The sequence below is a fragment of the Gastrolobium bilobum genome, unplaced genomic scaffold (assembly GCF_033153095.1).
Source record: "Gastrolobium bilobum isolate Gb01-03AN ecotype WA unplaced genomic scaffold, APGP_CSIRO_Gbil_v1 utg3818, whole genome shotgun sequence".
NCBI lineage: Eukaryota > Viridiplantae > Streptophyta > Magnoliopsida > Fabales > Fabaceae > Gastrolobium > Gastrolobium bilobum.
In genome coordinates this window covers 432,804-449,350 of record NW_026898236.1, presented here as the reverse complement: position 1 = coordinate 449,350, position 16,547 = coordinate 432,804, and the positions used below count along the sequence as shown (strand labels likewise).

Sequence of the window (16,547 nt, the reverse complement as noted above, 5' to 3'; positions counted from 1 at the left end):
ATAAGAATCCTTGTAAGGTTCATAAAAACGGCCTAGTCTTTCGAATATAAATTTGTTAAGAAAAAAAAAATTGGATAAGAACTCTCTTTAATTTATCACGCTTCCACACCTGAGTGAGTGTATATAAAATTTCACTAAGAAGCGGCGGGAAAATTACGAAATTTGAATTGGAAAAAGTTGCTTCCTGGCCGTTGATTCTTAATTATGATATCGTCTCAATAAAATAGAAAAAACAAAATAAAATATCCCACAAAATAATTATGGAAAAAACATTTGTCATTTTAATATTAATATTTGTTGAAAGTTTTTAAATTCTTTTCCAAGTCGGATCATCGCAAATATATTCCTTCATTTCGCACACTCTGCTCCGCACTCTCATTTCTCACTTCCCTTGTAAGTTGCGCATCGCTCTTCCTTTTCTCTTCATTCAAATTTCAATTCCATGTTGTTTCCGATAATTCGATTTTTTTTCTTTTTTTCTGAAAGTGCTCTATTTTACCTTTTGGCAGATTAAATCGAACGATTCACAAACCCTAGTTTTTGAGGATGGGTCAGATCCAGTACTCTGAGAAGTATTTCGATGACACCTACGAGTATAGGTATATACACACGATCCTAATTCCTTCAACTTCTTTGTGATTGAATGAGTGATATGAATTTTTCTTTTCTTTTCTCAATTTATTGTTCAGGCATGTTGTTCTGCCTCCTGAAGTCGCTAAACTGCTTCCTAAGAATCGGCTTCTCTCTGAAGTACGTAATTGTTTTTTCTCCTTTTTCCGTTAAATTTGTGCTTTGTGTGTAATTTATCGGTGTTGTGTGTCAAAGTTCTTCCAATTTTTTTTTATTTTTTTATTTTTTTTATGAAGAACCTGCCCATGAAAATGGATAGAAATTCTTAGGTTAGTTATTTCTTCTTTTTCTTTTTTTGTAATTTTTGACAAAATGGCCTTTGCACCAAAAGAAATGTCCACTGGCAATTGATTAAGGACTGCTGGGAATGATTGATATGTTTTAGATGCTCAGTATTGCCAGTGTTTTTCATATTTTTATTTGAAAATTGATTAATTTTGTCAATCACTGAAGGTTGTGTTCTGAAGATTCTTCTTTTATCTTTTTTTTTTTGGTATCAGTCATAGGATGGGAACTTAGGGTCATAAATAAGGCATGCTCTTTGTTCTATGTTGTTTTATCTAAAGGAAATTGAAGCTATATGGTTTGAATGATTTTGGGGTTTTCTTTTGCAAATTTTATGAGTTATGCTGTTTTTTATTTTATTTTATTTTTTTGGTTATTATAGAGACCGTCTAAGTACTTGCTTTTGGTTTCATATTACAGAATGAGTGGCGTGCAATTGGGGTTCAGCAGAGCCGTGGTTGGGTTCATTATGCAATTCATCGTCCTGAGCCACACATAATGCTTTTCAGGAGGCCTTTGAATTATCAGCAGCAGCAGGAAAGCCAGGCCCAGCAAAGCATGCTTGTCAAATGATTACTTTCAATTGAAAATCTGAAAGTGGAGTACAATATTATATATAGGTTTTATAGTCTGTTGATGTTATGAGACCTAACTGTTGTGAAATTCTCTATTGTGGATAGTTTTCATGTGGTTTCAATTGTCGTTTGAATTTGCTAAAGACATGATGTTTCTTAGATGTATGTTGGTGTACTGGTGTACCTCTGGTGTACTCGTATGCTTGGTGGATTATTATGTTCATTTTCAATGTCATTCTGCTAGTGATCTTGTACTTTCCATGATTATGTCATTTATAGTTTCAGTGATAACGTTGTGTTGTTTGCAGGGAGGTTTAGCATACGATGAATTGTCTTTATGGCGAGGGTTGATTTTTTTTTTGGTCAAAAGGGCTCCGTTAGGAATTTTTATTGTTCCCGTCAAGTGAAAAATTGCTTTGTGAACAAAACCATTGATCATGCTGATTCGAGTTATTGATGCGCTTTTTGTGTTATAAACTAGGGGGAGGTTATAGTTGATTTTCGTTATTTTAACGGTCCTAATTTATTAGGTTATATTAATTAATTATTAATTTTTCAAAAAATTATAACTGTTAAATTGACAGAAATTAACAGTTAAGATTTAGTAGTAAGAGGTAGTAAAAAAAAAAAAAGGTAGTGGCTATAAGCTCTCCATATAAACTAATAGGAATAGTAGTATTTTGTTTTTGATTTTTTTTTGGGGCTTTCGACCAGACTATTAGACGCCCCACAAAGACCGTCAGAAACAATAACGTTCATAGAATATTTCATCCATGTCTAAAAAATGAAAAGATGAGGAAAAACAAACATTTCATAGTTTCCTGAATCAACCATGAATCAATATTATTGCTGCAAGAGTCTGTGTTGTATCCTAGAATGTGTATTATTATTAGGGTTCCTTTTTTTACAGTGACTGGATAATTTATTTGACTGGATAATTTATTTGCATTGAGTCTATGGTAGAAATTAAAGTGTTTTGATAATTTTAATTTATTTCAGTGTTATAATAGTCTTTATTATTATAAATTTTTAATCTTTTAACCTAAAATGACATCCTTTTGAGAGTATATGTAAATAACTTATCTGCAGTCATTTTAGAAATATTTTTTTGTATTAGTAAATAGAAAATGCAACGTACTCATATATAGAGGCTTTAATGTTTCTAAAGTGAATGTAGATAATTCGCTCCCAAAACGACGTCGTTTTGAGTTGAAAAATTAAAAAATTATAATGAAAAAGACTATTATAATCCTGAAATAAATTATAATTACAAAAATACCTTGATTTCTACCTCAAAACGACGTCGTTTTGCGTTCACTGTAGATAAGTTATCTACATTGACGGTAGAAAAAATGAACCCATATATATTGCCATTTTTTAATAAAATGAGTTAGTTAGGCTTTTGTTTATTAGATAAATTTGGAGGAAAATGTTTGTCCTTTTAAAGGATGATTCTTTTAGTTAAATCTAGTGTATTTTATTTAAAATTTGAATTAAAAAAATTCTATCACTTTTCCCCCATGATTTTTATTGTGTATTTTTTTTCTCTCAATTAAAATAACATAATTCTATGTTTTTTAAAAGGGGAAAGATTAATCCCATAAATTTATAGCTGGATCTTTTCAAACACTTATACTTGAGATCCCTTTATATTATGAACAAACCTTATACAAAGTTCCTTGCTTCTTTAGTGTTATTTTTTAAATAAAAGTAAAGAAAAAACATTTATCCTTTTAAAGAACTGTCATTTTAGTCAAAAGTAATACTTTTATTTAATATTTAAATTAAAAAAACCTTCCAATCTCACATCATGATTTCTATTTTTTTTTTTATCATAGAACTCAGTAGTTTTGATTAAAATGATACAATTGTATATTTTTTAAAAAGATAAACATTAATCCAAAAAATAAATCGTTTATTATTGCTTCTCATAGATTTATGAAAACTTATAACTGAACATGGGGTGACTAAAACATAACGTGTTGTTATTTTTATTTTAAAAAATTCAAACTGGTTTATTTTAGTTTTAGCATTTTTTGATTCATATTAGAGGTGATTTTTTCAACATTTATTTATTTATTTTCAATACTCAAATTCTAGATATCTAATTAAAAAAATATTGGGAGCACCCATATTATGTTTTTATTGAAGAATTGTGAGCAACCATAGAACTTTAGCTTAGCTTAAGATTTTTTTTTTTTTTTTTTTTTGGAAATATTCCATCGGTTCATCGCTTCGCGATTAGTCCGATTCGGGACGGGTCCAAGATTAAGGCTTTAAATCCCTCCCAAAGGTGGTACTGGAGAGGTTCAAACACATGCCCTCACCCCACCTGTTCAGCTCCCATGCGCCAGCTGAGCTACCATTTGGTAAAATTCTTTTTTCTAATCCAATGTCTTGTTGCTTATTTTCTTACAATAGTAGCTTGGTTTACTACAATAGGTTGGTTTTTTTTTTTTGGTAAATACAATAGGTTGGTTTTTCTTTAACCACTAGGCTACATGATAGTAAAAAATATAATAAAATAATATAATTAAGAGTAAATAATATTACTGCACTACACAATCTCTTTTATATTTAATGATGGATTTAATATTTATAATCACTTTTTTTTATAATATTTTAAAATTGATTTTTTATTTTTGGATCAAAATTAAATCAATGATTACAAAATGATATCAAGTAAGAACCATTGATTTAATTTTAATTTTAATTTTATGATAAAAATATATTATAAAAGTTTATAATATAAATACAACCTTTATATCATATTTTATTTGAAGACGAAGGTTTATGAACAAAATAAAAATTCATGCAAAATCCGTTAACCGTCGTGAAGGGCCGGGCCGGGCCGGGCCACTTTCCGAACCGTGGCCTAAGATGATTCCCAAATTCGCTCATCCACCTTCATTCTTCCCCAAACATTCACTGCAATTCGAAATTGTGATCGGGAATTAGGGCTCGCAAGTTTCCAACTTGAAGAGCAAAGACAGTACTTGCTACAGGATCCAGATTGGGGTAGTAGCGTTGCAACGAGTTTCGAAAGAACAAGTTTTGGACCATTTCTGAGGTTAGGTCTTTTAACTGATTAACCCCTTGCGTCCTTTAATTTTGAAAGAATGATTCAATTTTATGATTTCGTACTTTCAATATGCACAAAATTCATTTAGGGTTTTCGATTTGGGATGATGCATATTTATAGTTCTTATTTATGCTTATCAGGTCGATTTGGTTTTTTACATTGATGGCTAGATCACGCAATCTAATGGTTGCTACTGGCCTAGTTGCTTTTGCTTCAGCAGGCTTGGCATTTCCCTTCTACATGGCGTAAGTCAACTCAATTAGTTGACTTTCATTCACAATATCTAATCACTATGATTATAAACTTACAAGTTCACAAGTTAATAATTATAAACTTTGTTATTGTATTGTATTGCTCAGGTCTTCAAAGAAGCCTGTTATTGACCCAACAAAGCCACTCCCACCACAAGCAACTTTTCGAGGGCCTTACATTAATACAGGTTCACGTGATGTTGGTCCTGATCATCAAACTTACCAGAAGAAATGAAGCAGCAACTTGTGAATGACCCGATTTGAGTTAGATGACCAAGCTCATATATATATGCTTATTGTTTGAAAATTGAAAGCAATTTATTTTCGCCAGTTTGGTGGACTATATGGCATGGCTGGCTGGTTGCTGGAACAGAATTGCAAAATGACTTTGATAACTAAATATCATTTTGAAGTCTTGGAAAGGAGTGAATGAGAGTTCTTTTCCATAAGATGTTTTTCAGTATGTATGGTTTATTATATCATTCTTAGTGATTTCAATAAAAAGTTCAATAATGTTATTAATCATGCCACTTCTTATTTGTATCCATCTCATCTGTTAGTTTGCAAATGATCAATATTATATCGCTTACCTTGTCACCATACAATTGCCAAAAATGTAAGCTCTGTAGCGACTTTAGCCTTTGACAAAGCCTAGGTGGTTGCTGCCAATTGCAGGTTTATACCTTGTTTTGATGGAAGATTTCGCATGGACTTTGCATGGGGTAGTGTGTAAAAAATTGTTTTCAGTTTACTGGTTGCAGTTGGATGTTTAGTCCTCCTCCTTTAAATAGAAGGAACGTCTGTGAAGCAATTCCTTTACTTCTCTCTTTCTTTCTTCTTCTTTTAGTTTAGTTATGTTTTGCGTTTTTTTCCAGAAAGAAATCCTGTCATTCAGTTTTACGTTTTAGCGACTCAGATATGTAAGTATAAGAGAATGTGTTCTCTGCCAGATCATGTGACTTAATCTTAATTATTCATAGATAAATTAATAATTATTATTTTTCCATTCTTTCTTTTCGTGCGCTCTCTCTACATTGATATTATCTCACATGACCTACCTAGTTAAATAAGGCATGAATTAATCAATTCCCTGACCATGGCAACACATTTGCCAATTGATTTTACCCCTATGCTGTACTAATATTTTGTCCATTTCATCATTTCCTTACCACTTACCAGTGTCTCACCCGTCAGCCTTTTTAATTTAGGCAAAGCAATTGACTTAAAGATTAGATTATGATATCTATGACCAAAGCCACAAAGTGCCTCTTCTTGGCATGTCCTATCTGTTCAAGTTCATACTCAGGCTCAACCGTACTGAAAATATTTGTGCAAGAAGCACTTGTAGTTGTTAAACCTCGACCACTGAATCTCTGTAGCCATTTAACAAAGTGGAATCAAAATCTAATGTGACTTAGGATATAAGATACTTAACCAAGGGCGGTGCAGCATTTTCACACGAGACACCTACCCATTGTTTCATCGTTCCCACTGTTTTTCATCTAGCAGATACTAGAAGCCACCAAAACAGCTGGCCCACAAGTACTAAACGTATATGTGCTACTTGGCAACAAATGCATCAACCTTTGAATGTTCTTCAAAGTTGTGGACATCCATCGTTCCACCGAACTGATCTTTCATCTTTCATTTTCTTTTACAAGAAAAAAAGGGGAAAATTTTATCCCCGTAATTAAGCAAACTTTGACCAATAACTTTTGACACGAATACTCGTCGAAGAATTTCCTGTAATTAAACATGTTTATGCCTCCTAAAACTAACACTAAGCGCTGTAGTAATTCATTTAAGCGAGAAAATAAGACAAGAAAAAAGTGATCGGAGAATGACAATGTTGAACAGCATTTGAAACTTGCACGACTCAACAATTGGTGTTTTATTCTCTTATTACATGTCATCTGAATATCTCTATACAGTTCTTCAAACGTTAACAGCTTAGAAAAATTCAAAAAAAGGAAAAAGAAAGAAAAGAAAAACCACCATTGATGGCACTGTCACACTCTACCTCTGCCTTAGCAACCGTAGTTACACTTTCATCGCCGAGAAGCAAACCTCTGAAACTGAAACCCGTCGCTGTTTTCTCCTTCACAAAGGTACCATTTTTCACGAAGCAAACAAGACCCAGAAGCAGAAGAAACCTTTCCCTAACCCCTCCACGTGTTGCTGCGCCACCCACAACAATTGAACCCGATAAACCATTCCCCGAAACGGAAAGGAGCGAAATTGAAGACGAGTTTGGCGATGAGAGCTCGTCCTCGAAGTTCTCTTGGAGGGATCACTGGTACCCAGTTTCGTTAATTGAAGATTTGAACCCTCGCCATCCCACACCGTTTCAGCTTCTGGGTCGTGAAATCGTGCTCTGGTATGATAACTCCAAATCCCAATGGGTTGCTTTCGACGATAAATGCCCACATCGTCTTGCTCCCTTATCTGTATGTGTACTTCTTCTTCTTCTTCTTCTTCTTCTTCTTTTTTTGTCAATTTCTTTTTCTGACGAATAGATTGAAGTTAGATTCCCACAGAAGAACATGGAAAAAAGAGAACTTGTTTTTTTTTTTTTTTTTTTATCAAATTTGGGTGTTTGGTTTTTGTAGGAAGGAAGGATCGATGAAGGTGGAAACTTGCAGTGTTCTTACCATGGATGGTCTTTCGATGGGTGTGGATCCTGTGTTGTGATCCCTCAAGCTTCATCTGAAGGTCCAGAAGCACGTGCTGTTCGATCTCCTAGAGCATGTGCCACTAGGTTCCCTACCATGGTGTCTCAGGGCTTGCTCTTTGTTTGGCCTGATGAGAATGGTTGGGAGAAAGCAAATGCCTCCAAGCCTCCATTGTAATTAATTTAATTCTGTCTTTAGTCTTATAAATTATATATATCTTAAATTGTTTAAGTTTATTAAACTAATTGTAATTGTAATTGGGCCACTTAAGATGTTGTCTGATGTTTGTTTATGTTGATTAAAGGGTTTTGTGTTGACCTGTATGGTGTAATATTGTGATTGTTTAGGTTGCCTGATGACTTTGAAAAGCCAGAGTTTGCCACGGTGAACATTCAGCGTGATCTGTTCTATGGCTATGATACTCTCATGGAGAATGTATCTGACCCTTCTCACATTGATTTTGCTCATCACAAGGTACAAATAACACCTTGCAACTTGACTTTTTGGTGCAGGATATTTTATTTTAAATCTGTTTGCTAGTTGATAATATTTTATTTTGGTCCTGCTGCAAGTGGAATTTTCTATGTATAGTAAGTGATGCTGATGTAGCCCAAAAATTATTATTATGGAGAAACTTTTGGTTAGTCCCACTTATTATATATCTTCACTCACTGAAACCGCCTCTTGATTAGCATATTTAAAAACTGAGGTTAGTTAGGGTAATTGAGAAGCCTTCTTCACAGGTAACGTTTTGACTGAACAGGATATGGTGATCCTTGATTTTGACGTTGTGTTATTTTTCTAGCATTCAGTCTTTTCTCTTGTGAAAATTATGTGAAATATTTTGGCTGAATTTGGTTAGGCTGTTACTCTCAAACACCAGATGTTTTAAGTATGTGATCATATGTTTCATTAAGCTCATAGATGTGCTTTGTCTATTTATGGTCCCTGTATTTCACATGTTTCTTTATCATTTTGCTTCTTAATATGTATTATTAGTTTAGACACTGTCTAAATAAGCAGTTGCAAAAGTTGAAATTATTTGGTAGTGTTTGGGTTCAACAATTCCCAAATCACTAACATAAAAATGATCCACACTTCACAGGTTACAGGTAGGAGAGATAGAGCCAAGCCTCTGCCATTCAAGATGGATTCTCGTGGTTCATGGGGCTTTGCAGGAGCTAATGAAGGGAACCCACGGATCAGTGCCAAATTTGTTGCACCATGTTATTATATGAACAAGTAAGCTAATAGCTTTTGCATTTGAAGTAACTGTCACATGTATCTTGGTTTTGTTTTCCATGTGCATTATTTAATGCTGGCATAAGTAATGAAGTTTTGTATGAATTCTGTATGTGTTTATGGCCCCAAAATTTGTTTTCGCAGGGAAAAAGTGTTGGGTAGCTTTCTAGTATCATGTATTAAGTCGTGAGTGTCTTGTCTCACATACTTGTGAAATGAAACTGTTAAGTAGAAACTGTCAAAGCTTCCTCAAAATGTGGATGAATTCGTCATACTATCAATTTTGAGAGTTTACACAAATCTTTTCCTTTTCCTTTCTGAATTTCTTTCTTTCTTTTTCAACCTCTAAAGGACTAACGGGAAAGTAATTTAAATTTTAAAAAATGTTTAACTGTCTTTCTAGTCAAACATTAGGTATTAGCATACCATCTTCTGTTTAAGATGAGACATGTCTTGCTAAGTTAGCTGTACCTTCATTACATAGAATGTGAGCTGCTTGGAAAGGATTCTCAGACCTGTCGTGTGATTCTTTGGATAATGCATGAATCTTCAATCTCAATTTAAGTAGGTATAGTTATATCTAGAGTGAATGCATTTGGAGGCAGGTACCACTCACTGTATCATGTTTATGTCCAATATTTCAAGATTCATTTCAAATAACTATTACACTATTCTAGGTCGCTGTTGTTTTCTTTTTCATTTGTTGCTACTGAAGCTCACTACGCTTGGCATTATTGTTGCAGAATCGAGATTGATACCAAACTCCCAATAGTTGGTGACCAGAAATGGGTAATATGGATATGTTCCTTCAATGTCCCCATGGCACCTGGTAAGACTCGCTCCATTGTTTGCAGTGCTCGAAACTTCTTCCAGTTCACAGTGCCAGGGCCTGCCTGGTGGCAAGTAAGATTTCTATGTTCAATGCTATAGTTTCCCTTCTGTTTGATAAAAGCACATTTGAATTCCCTTCTGCTTATGTCTATAGTATTTCTCTGATTTATCTAAACAAATAACTTGTTCTGTCATGATGATAACGGTGTAGCAAATTTTGTAGTCTCAATCAATGTGGTAAGCTGGAAGAATTTGTCTACTTTGAAAGTATACATAGACCAAGAAATATTGAATTTTCTTTGTCTGTCCTGTAAAAGAACACTATATTGAATGTTTCTTTGTGTGTCCAGAAAAAGGTTCATCTCCTTTAATTTTTCCTCTTAAGACCCTGCAATATCATTACTTGCTTCAGTTACAGTATAAGTTGACATAAATTATTGGTTTATTATGGCAACTGATATTCATCAACATAATATGGAAAGAGTATAAAGAGACACTGAGATTTAGTTTTTCTTTCGTTAAAAATAGGTGGAAGGATGTTAGAACATTCAACTTTGTCTAGTATTATGTGCACAAGCAAAAGTTTTTTGTTTGGATCAGTAAATACATGTCAAAGTTCTAAAGTTTTCTTGCAGTATAAGACTATGACAGTTGCCTTCATGGCCTTCTACTGGTGTGTAGTTGAAATGGTGCTACTTGTGCATCATTTAGGAGAGAAATTAAGCCATGGATTTGTATGTCATTACAGTTTGTGAAGGAAGTGAGTAAAAAAATCCCTTGGAATAATTTTATTCTAATGTAAAATCGTACAAGGGATGGATTTTATGTGGAGTTTATTCTAATTTTATTCTACTCTTGGCTGTGGAGTTTTAAAAATCACGTCTTTGGATAAAACATTAGCTGATGTAATTCCTCTTACAAAATCAGCTGTATTAGTAACTATAACTGATGTAAAGTGACTAAAGTCTATTGCTGAATCCAATAATTTGGCTTATCTTACCATGCCTTTTCTGACTTCTCTGTAGATCTTTCAGGTCAATTATCAGTGTTCTCATGTAACTTATCTTTATTCAGTTGGCTTAACTACCAAGTAATCTTACTGTTTGCCTTGTCTCACGTCTGGCTTTTGCATGTCTCAGGTCGTTCCTAGATGGCATGAACATTGGACTTCAAACAAGGTATATGATGGAGACATGATTGTCCTCCAAGGTCAAGAGAAAATCTTTCTTTCAGAAACAAAGGATGGCGGTGACATTAACAAAGAGTACACAAACATCACCTTCACACCAACACAGGCAGATCGCTTTGTCTTGGCATTCCGTAATTGGCTGAGGCGACACGGCAACGGCCAACCAGAATGGTTTGGCAAGAGCAGCAACCAGCAGTTGCCATCAACTGTTTTATCAAAACGCGAGGTACCATTGCTTGATTAAAAAAAAAATCACTTCCAATTAAATCCCAATTAACGAGAGAGAGATGAGGACAATCCTTATGTGCAGCCTTATCCTTGCATATTTGCAAAGAGACTATTTTTCAAATTTAAACCCGCAACTATTCAGTCACAAAGGAGCAGTTTTACTACTGCTCCAGCCTGCTCTCGCCAAAGATCATATATTGGAATCATGTAATCTGCCTCTCATAATGGAGTTTTATATAGTACTAGGATGATGTTTTTTTTTTTTAACCCTCCCCATTTTTCACAAACCAAGAATGAAATCCAACATGATGATCATTTTATTTTGTTGTTTGTAGATGTTGGATAGATTTGAACAGCACACACTCAAGTGTTCATCATGTAAAGGAGCGTATGAGGGATTCCAAACATGGCAGAAGATAATGATTGGTGCAACAGTTGTGTTTTGTGCAACATCAGGGATACCATCAGATACACAGCTGCGTATACTTTTGGCTGGACTCGCAATTGTCAGCGCAGCCTTAGCATTTGCCTTAAATCAACTCCAAAAGAATTTTGTATTCACCGATTACGTGCATGCCGAAATAGATTAAACACATTACGACTAGTTTGTTAATAGGGTTGTAGAAAAATAGTACATGTATGTATGTGTACATGCATATATTTTGATCAAAAGTGTTCATATCTATCTACGTGTGTTATGACCAAAGGACAACGTAAAAACCCAAGGTTTATTGAAATTGAATTGCAATTTCAAAAAATAAAAAAATAAAATTGTAGAGAATTACAGCAAAACGTGGCCGCAATTAGAGTTATGATTCAGGAAGCAAAACCGCAATATTGCAATGTGAAAGCATGAAAAGAACGATTGCTTTCAATTAAGGGATATATTTTTCTTATGTTGTAGGAAAAGAATTACCTCATGTTGTAGAAATAAAAGTATAAGTGGGACCCACATGTAAGAGGAGAGAGAAAAAAAAAGTGGTGGGACCCAACCCTTTTTGTGTGTGTAGGAGAGATGTTTATCTCATGTAAAATGAGATAAACATAACCCTTCAATTAATTGCATGAATAAAATATGATTGATCCTCTTCAACACAATGACGTGTGTTGGGTTTAACGTTTGTTTAAAAAAGTCTTTGGATGTTGACGTGAGTAGATGGTGGATCTAATATTTAATTGGTTGAATTGGATGGGTTGCAGTTGATGGCGTGGACCGATGGATCTTCGTTTTGTGAATTGGACGGAGGGGAGTCGTTTTACATTCTAGGTGAGGATTTTGTCTTAAGTTTTTTTTTACCAATCCCTTAAAATTTGGATCATTCGCAAACTGTGATTCTGTTACTATAAATTAGAAAACGAGGAGGATATTCTTATTATAAAAAAAAAATTCATTATCAATTTATTATTTATCTAATTATTATTGGATGAGAGAGAAAAATGGTAATTAGATAAGTAGTGAGTTGATAATAGAATTTTTTTGGTAATAAGAATATCATCTCTCGTTGTAAAATTTGTTAATCTTTAAAAATCTTCTACTGTAATCAAGAAAAATTATTTTATAGTTTGTAAATTAATCGAAACATCTGGTCTTCAATGTGTAGTGTAAATCATTTAATGATCATTTCATGCATCCACTATAGATATTTCTTACCTCTTTAAAAAAAGTGTTTTTTGTATTTTTTTTGTTTTGAAAGTTAAATGCTACAATACAAAACAAAAACAACTTATATATATTTTTCTAAATTTGATCCTAAAATCTAAAAAAAACAGTTATAATTTTAAGAACTATTTTAACAAAATAGACATTATCAAATAATTTAAAATCAGAAAATTATTTTTGAGAGCTGAATTTAAACATGCCTGAAATATCCCTTCTACCTTTTGTATATCTTACTCAATAATAAAGTATTCTAAATATGAGAGAGATTATACTTACAATATCTTTTATTTACCTTTTTAATTGTTGGATCAAAATCAAATTAAGAGCTGATTTTGATCCAACAACCAAAAAAGTAGTTCTAAGAATTTGTTTTTATAAAGGTAACCTTTTTCTCTAAATATTATTGTTACTTTTGCTTGCTTTGAAATAAAATAATAAATCTAACACCTTCCTATGTAGGAGCGAATATGTAGTAGTCCCGGCACATGTATGTCGGGAGGAGAGAGAGTGAGAGAGAAATAGTGAAAAGAAGAGAGAGAAAATAGAAGAGAGAAAAAAATAAGGAAGAACTATGGAATATTCCCCCTGTGGGGAGATTTGGAAAAATAAAATAAAAAAAGGACGATTTCAGAATAATTTTTAACCAAGAACATGGCATGTTGTACTTTTTTTATTGTGAGACACTATATAGCACGAACATGGTCTTTTTTTGAAAATTTGCGTGTCGAACATGACACGTTTCTGACACGGATACGCTCGGACACGACACGTGTCCGACACGGATACGCTCGGACACGCTCTCAATATTTGGAGACACGCGGTCAACTCTTGAATATGTTCCGACACGTTTTTTCGACACACAGTCAACTTTTTTGGACACGCGGTCAACGCTCGGACACGCTCGGACGTTTTTTTTTAATTCTTTTTAATTTTATTTTTAAATCTTAATTTTATTTTGTTAACTAAATATAAAAGAAATAATTTATAAATTAATTTTTTTCAGTTATGAAATTTGACATGAAAAATTAACAAAGTACGAAAAATTATTTATATTTATATTTATGTTATGAAATTTAAATATTTGATTGGTTATATGACCTATTATGGACTCTTATATGTATTAAATATAAATTATATTATATATATTAAGAATTTTATTTAATATCAAAACGTGTCCCACGTCGAAATATGACATTTGCTAGAATTAACGTATCGGCGTGTCGTGTCGTGTCATGTCCCGTGTTCCGTGTCCGTGCATCGTAGGTGAGACATTTCCTAAATATTCCAGAATTTAGGGAGTTGAATGCGCTTTTTCATAGTTTTTATAAGGTTGAAGTTGGGCGCAGTAATTTGTACTTTTAACAATTATAATTTAATTTTCTTAATTGCTCACATATAATTGTTCTCCAGTTTAGCATTCTATACCTTGAGATATTTTATTGTACATATTAAATTGCTCACATAATTTGAGATTAAGAGTGCTGATTAGGTAAAGGTAAGTTTATACGATATTACTATCTATTTTTATTACGATTGATCACTAAATTTATCAAAAAGTAAAGTATAAATAATAATCATATTTTATGTCTTATTTTATACATTAGAAATAGGGTTTAATGTTTCTCATGTTATAGCAAATAATTTTATTTTCTATACACACATAAATTGTGTGGGGCCTGTTCTGTCCTAGAGACAGAGATGTCTAGTCAAGAGACTAGTAGATTGATCTTGGATCTAAACGCTCTCTCAGATATTTATTAACTAGATACCTTTGAGTGTAGCAGATCATCGTGCACTAACAATAACAACGTTAGCCAAATGAGTGATGTGTGTGCACAGTAAAAATATAACAATAGAGAGAATGAGTGTCCATACATATAGGCTTTATCTCTTATTTATAGGATTTATATGTGGCTAGTAGTGTTTTAAAACTCGGACCGGTCATCGAATCAGTCGAGGTACTAGGTCACTGGTTCAACCGGGTTGAACCGGATTTATTGTTCACATATTAAAAATATAAAAATATTACTTATATTAATAAAAATTCACATAAGAAAACTATCAATGAGCTTCAAAAAATAAATTGATTTTCAACGATAGCAAATATTATATACTTCTAAGCTTCTAGCTCTAGACCATATCCTAATATTGGATTAAAATTGCAATATAAGTTAAATGCACCTTTTGTGCTTAACATGATACGGATAAATTAAATCATGATAACAAATAGTATGCATGAAATATACACTAAGAAAAAAGTTTCACTGTTATCATGATAACAAATAGTATGCATGAAATATACACTAAAAAAAAAAGTGTCCACCGTTGAGATGAGATCATGAGACCATCAATGTTTATCACCACTTAACTTCATGAGATCATTATAAGATGTAACTAAATTACATAAACGAACTGCATTAATCTAAAATACCTTATTATTTTCACCTTACTTTTAATCATATTCATCATAAAATATGAATATGATTTAATTCAAGAGTTCTTATCAACAAAAAATAATTTACCAAAAAAGAAGAAGGAATAACCAGTGTAACTCGGGTCAATCGGGTCACCGGGTCGCCGGGTTTCGGCCGGGTCAACCGGTCCAATCCGGGTTGACTGCAGAAGCGGTCCAACTACCCGCTCGGACCGGGGAACCCATCGGGTTACCGAGTCCCGGGACGACCCGGCCGGTCCGAGCCGGATTTTAAAACACTGGTGTATAGTGTAATTCTGGACCTTTGGTGCCACCTCTAAAAGCTCATGTTCATGTTCATTGCTGTTGTATTAAGATTAATATCTTAAATTAATACTTTCCTTTTGTTATATTATTTTCCTTTCTATTGTCCATTGTTGGGCTTTACATATCATGAGTGTAAGAACTTGCACCGTTAATTAAGAAAATTAATTAATTAAATATGAGAATTAGGAAATAATTCCATAATTGACGCTAATAATTATTATGAGGCTTTAATAATTATGGTAAGTGAGTAAAAATACTGAAAGTCGCTTTTCTGAAGAAAAGTGCAGATACCGGTTCTGCTACCCGGTATAAATGCGTACCGATGAAGTATCTCAGAAAATTATAATAAGTGCATGAATATCTCTAGAATATTATTTAGCATTAGTAAAACAAGTTTCAAGTTAAAATAATGAGAACTGGTGCCAGAACTGATACTGGCTATGGAAAAGCGCGTACTGGAAAGGTGCTGCGAAAAATAAAATAAAAATATGATAAATTGTGTAAAAGTGAGTAGGTTCAGAATCCTAAGTTTGGGATTAAAATGCTAAGTGTAGCATTTAGCGCTAATACAGTGCGATTATGGCTTAAGTGAGCTATATAAGGAACCTTGCACATGATCCTAGGTCAGCCACCTTTCCTTATACGTGAAAAATTTTCGAGTCTTGTGTGCAGCAACCTTGCACCTTCTTCTTCCTCCATTGAGACCTCCAAGAGACCATTTTTCTTGGTTGTTTCTTCATTTAAACACCTTGGGTGAGTGAGAACTATCATGGTGAGAGTGTGGTGAGCTCTATTCTGAGTTGTGGTGCTGTTCTCTTGTGCTTGAGGTGTTGACTTCTTGGGGTGGGTTGAGGGAGCCCTTGTTATGGCATTTTGAAGTCCAAGGAGTGACTTTTGTGAAGAAAGAACTCATCTTTGTGTGCCATTTTCGTGCACCTTCAAAGTTAGAATCTTTGGAGCTGGTTGTGAGCTCCAAGAGCAGCCTTTGCTTTTGTTTTGAAGCCTTGGGTATGTTCCTTCACTTGATCTTGAGTTTTAATGCTTAAAAGATGTGTCTTGGTATGTTAAATGAAGAAAATAAATAACCAAGATGATCATTAGCTTAAATGTGTTTAAAAATGCATGCTAGGTCGTTGGGATAGATGTATCTAGGTGAAAGATA

General features: G+C 33.5%; 3 protein-coding genes across 3 annotated transcripts; all 3 read left to right on the top strand.

The window, feature by feature from the left end:
- Positions 1-326: 326 nt before the first annotated feature.
- LOC133314145 (cyclin-dependent kinases regulatory subunit 1) lies at positions 327-1,723 on the top strand. Its single transcript, XM_061515590.1, has 4 exons — positions 327-393; positions 510-599; positions 690-750; positions 1,336-1,723. The coding sequence occupies exons 2-4, from the start codon at positions 547-549 to the stop codon at positions 1,486-1,488; spliced, it is 267 nt and encodes an 88-aa protein (XP_061371574.1). The 5' UTR covers positions 327-393; positions 510-546; the 3' UTR covers positions 1,489-1,723.
- Positions 1,724-4,286: 2,563 nt separating this feature from the next.
- LOC133314152 (uncharacterized) lies at positions 4,287-5,774 on the top strand. Its single transcript, XM_061515596.1, has 3 exons — positions 4,287-4,560; positions 4,713-4,817; positions 4,932-5,774. Exons 2-3 carry the CDS (start codon positions 4,735-4,737, stop codon positions 5,056-5,058), a joined length of 210 nt encoding a protein of 69 aa, XP_061371580.1. The 5' UTR covers positions 4,287-4,560; positions 4,713-4,734; the 3' UTR covers positions 5,059-5,774.
- Positions 5,775-6,635: 861 nt separating this feature from the next.
- On the top strand, positions 6,636-11,730 carry LOC133314121 (pheophorbide a oxygenase, chloroplastic). The gene is made up of 7 exons (XM_061515566.1): positions 6,636-7,270; positions 7,433-7,668; positions 7,843-7,969; positions 8,601-8,737; positions 9,481-9,640; positions 10,708-10,983; positions 11,321-11,730. Exons 1-7 carry the CDS (start codon positions 6,824-6,826, stop codon positions 11,573-11,575), a joined length of 1,638 nt encoding a protein of 545 aa, XP_061371550.1. The 5' UTR covers positions 6,636-6,823; the 3' UTR covers positions 11,576-11,730.
- The last annotated feature ends 4,817 nt before the right edge of the window (positions 11,731-16,547 follow it).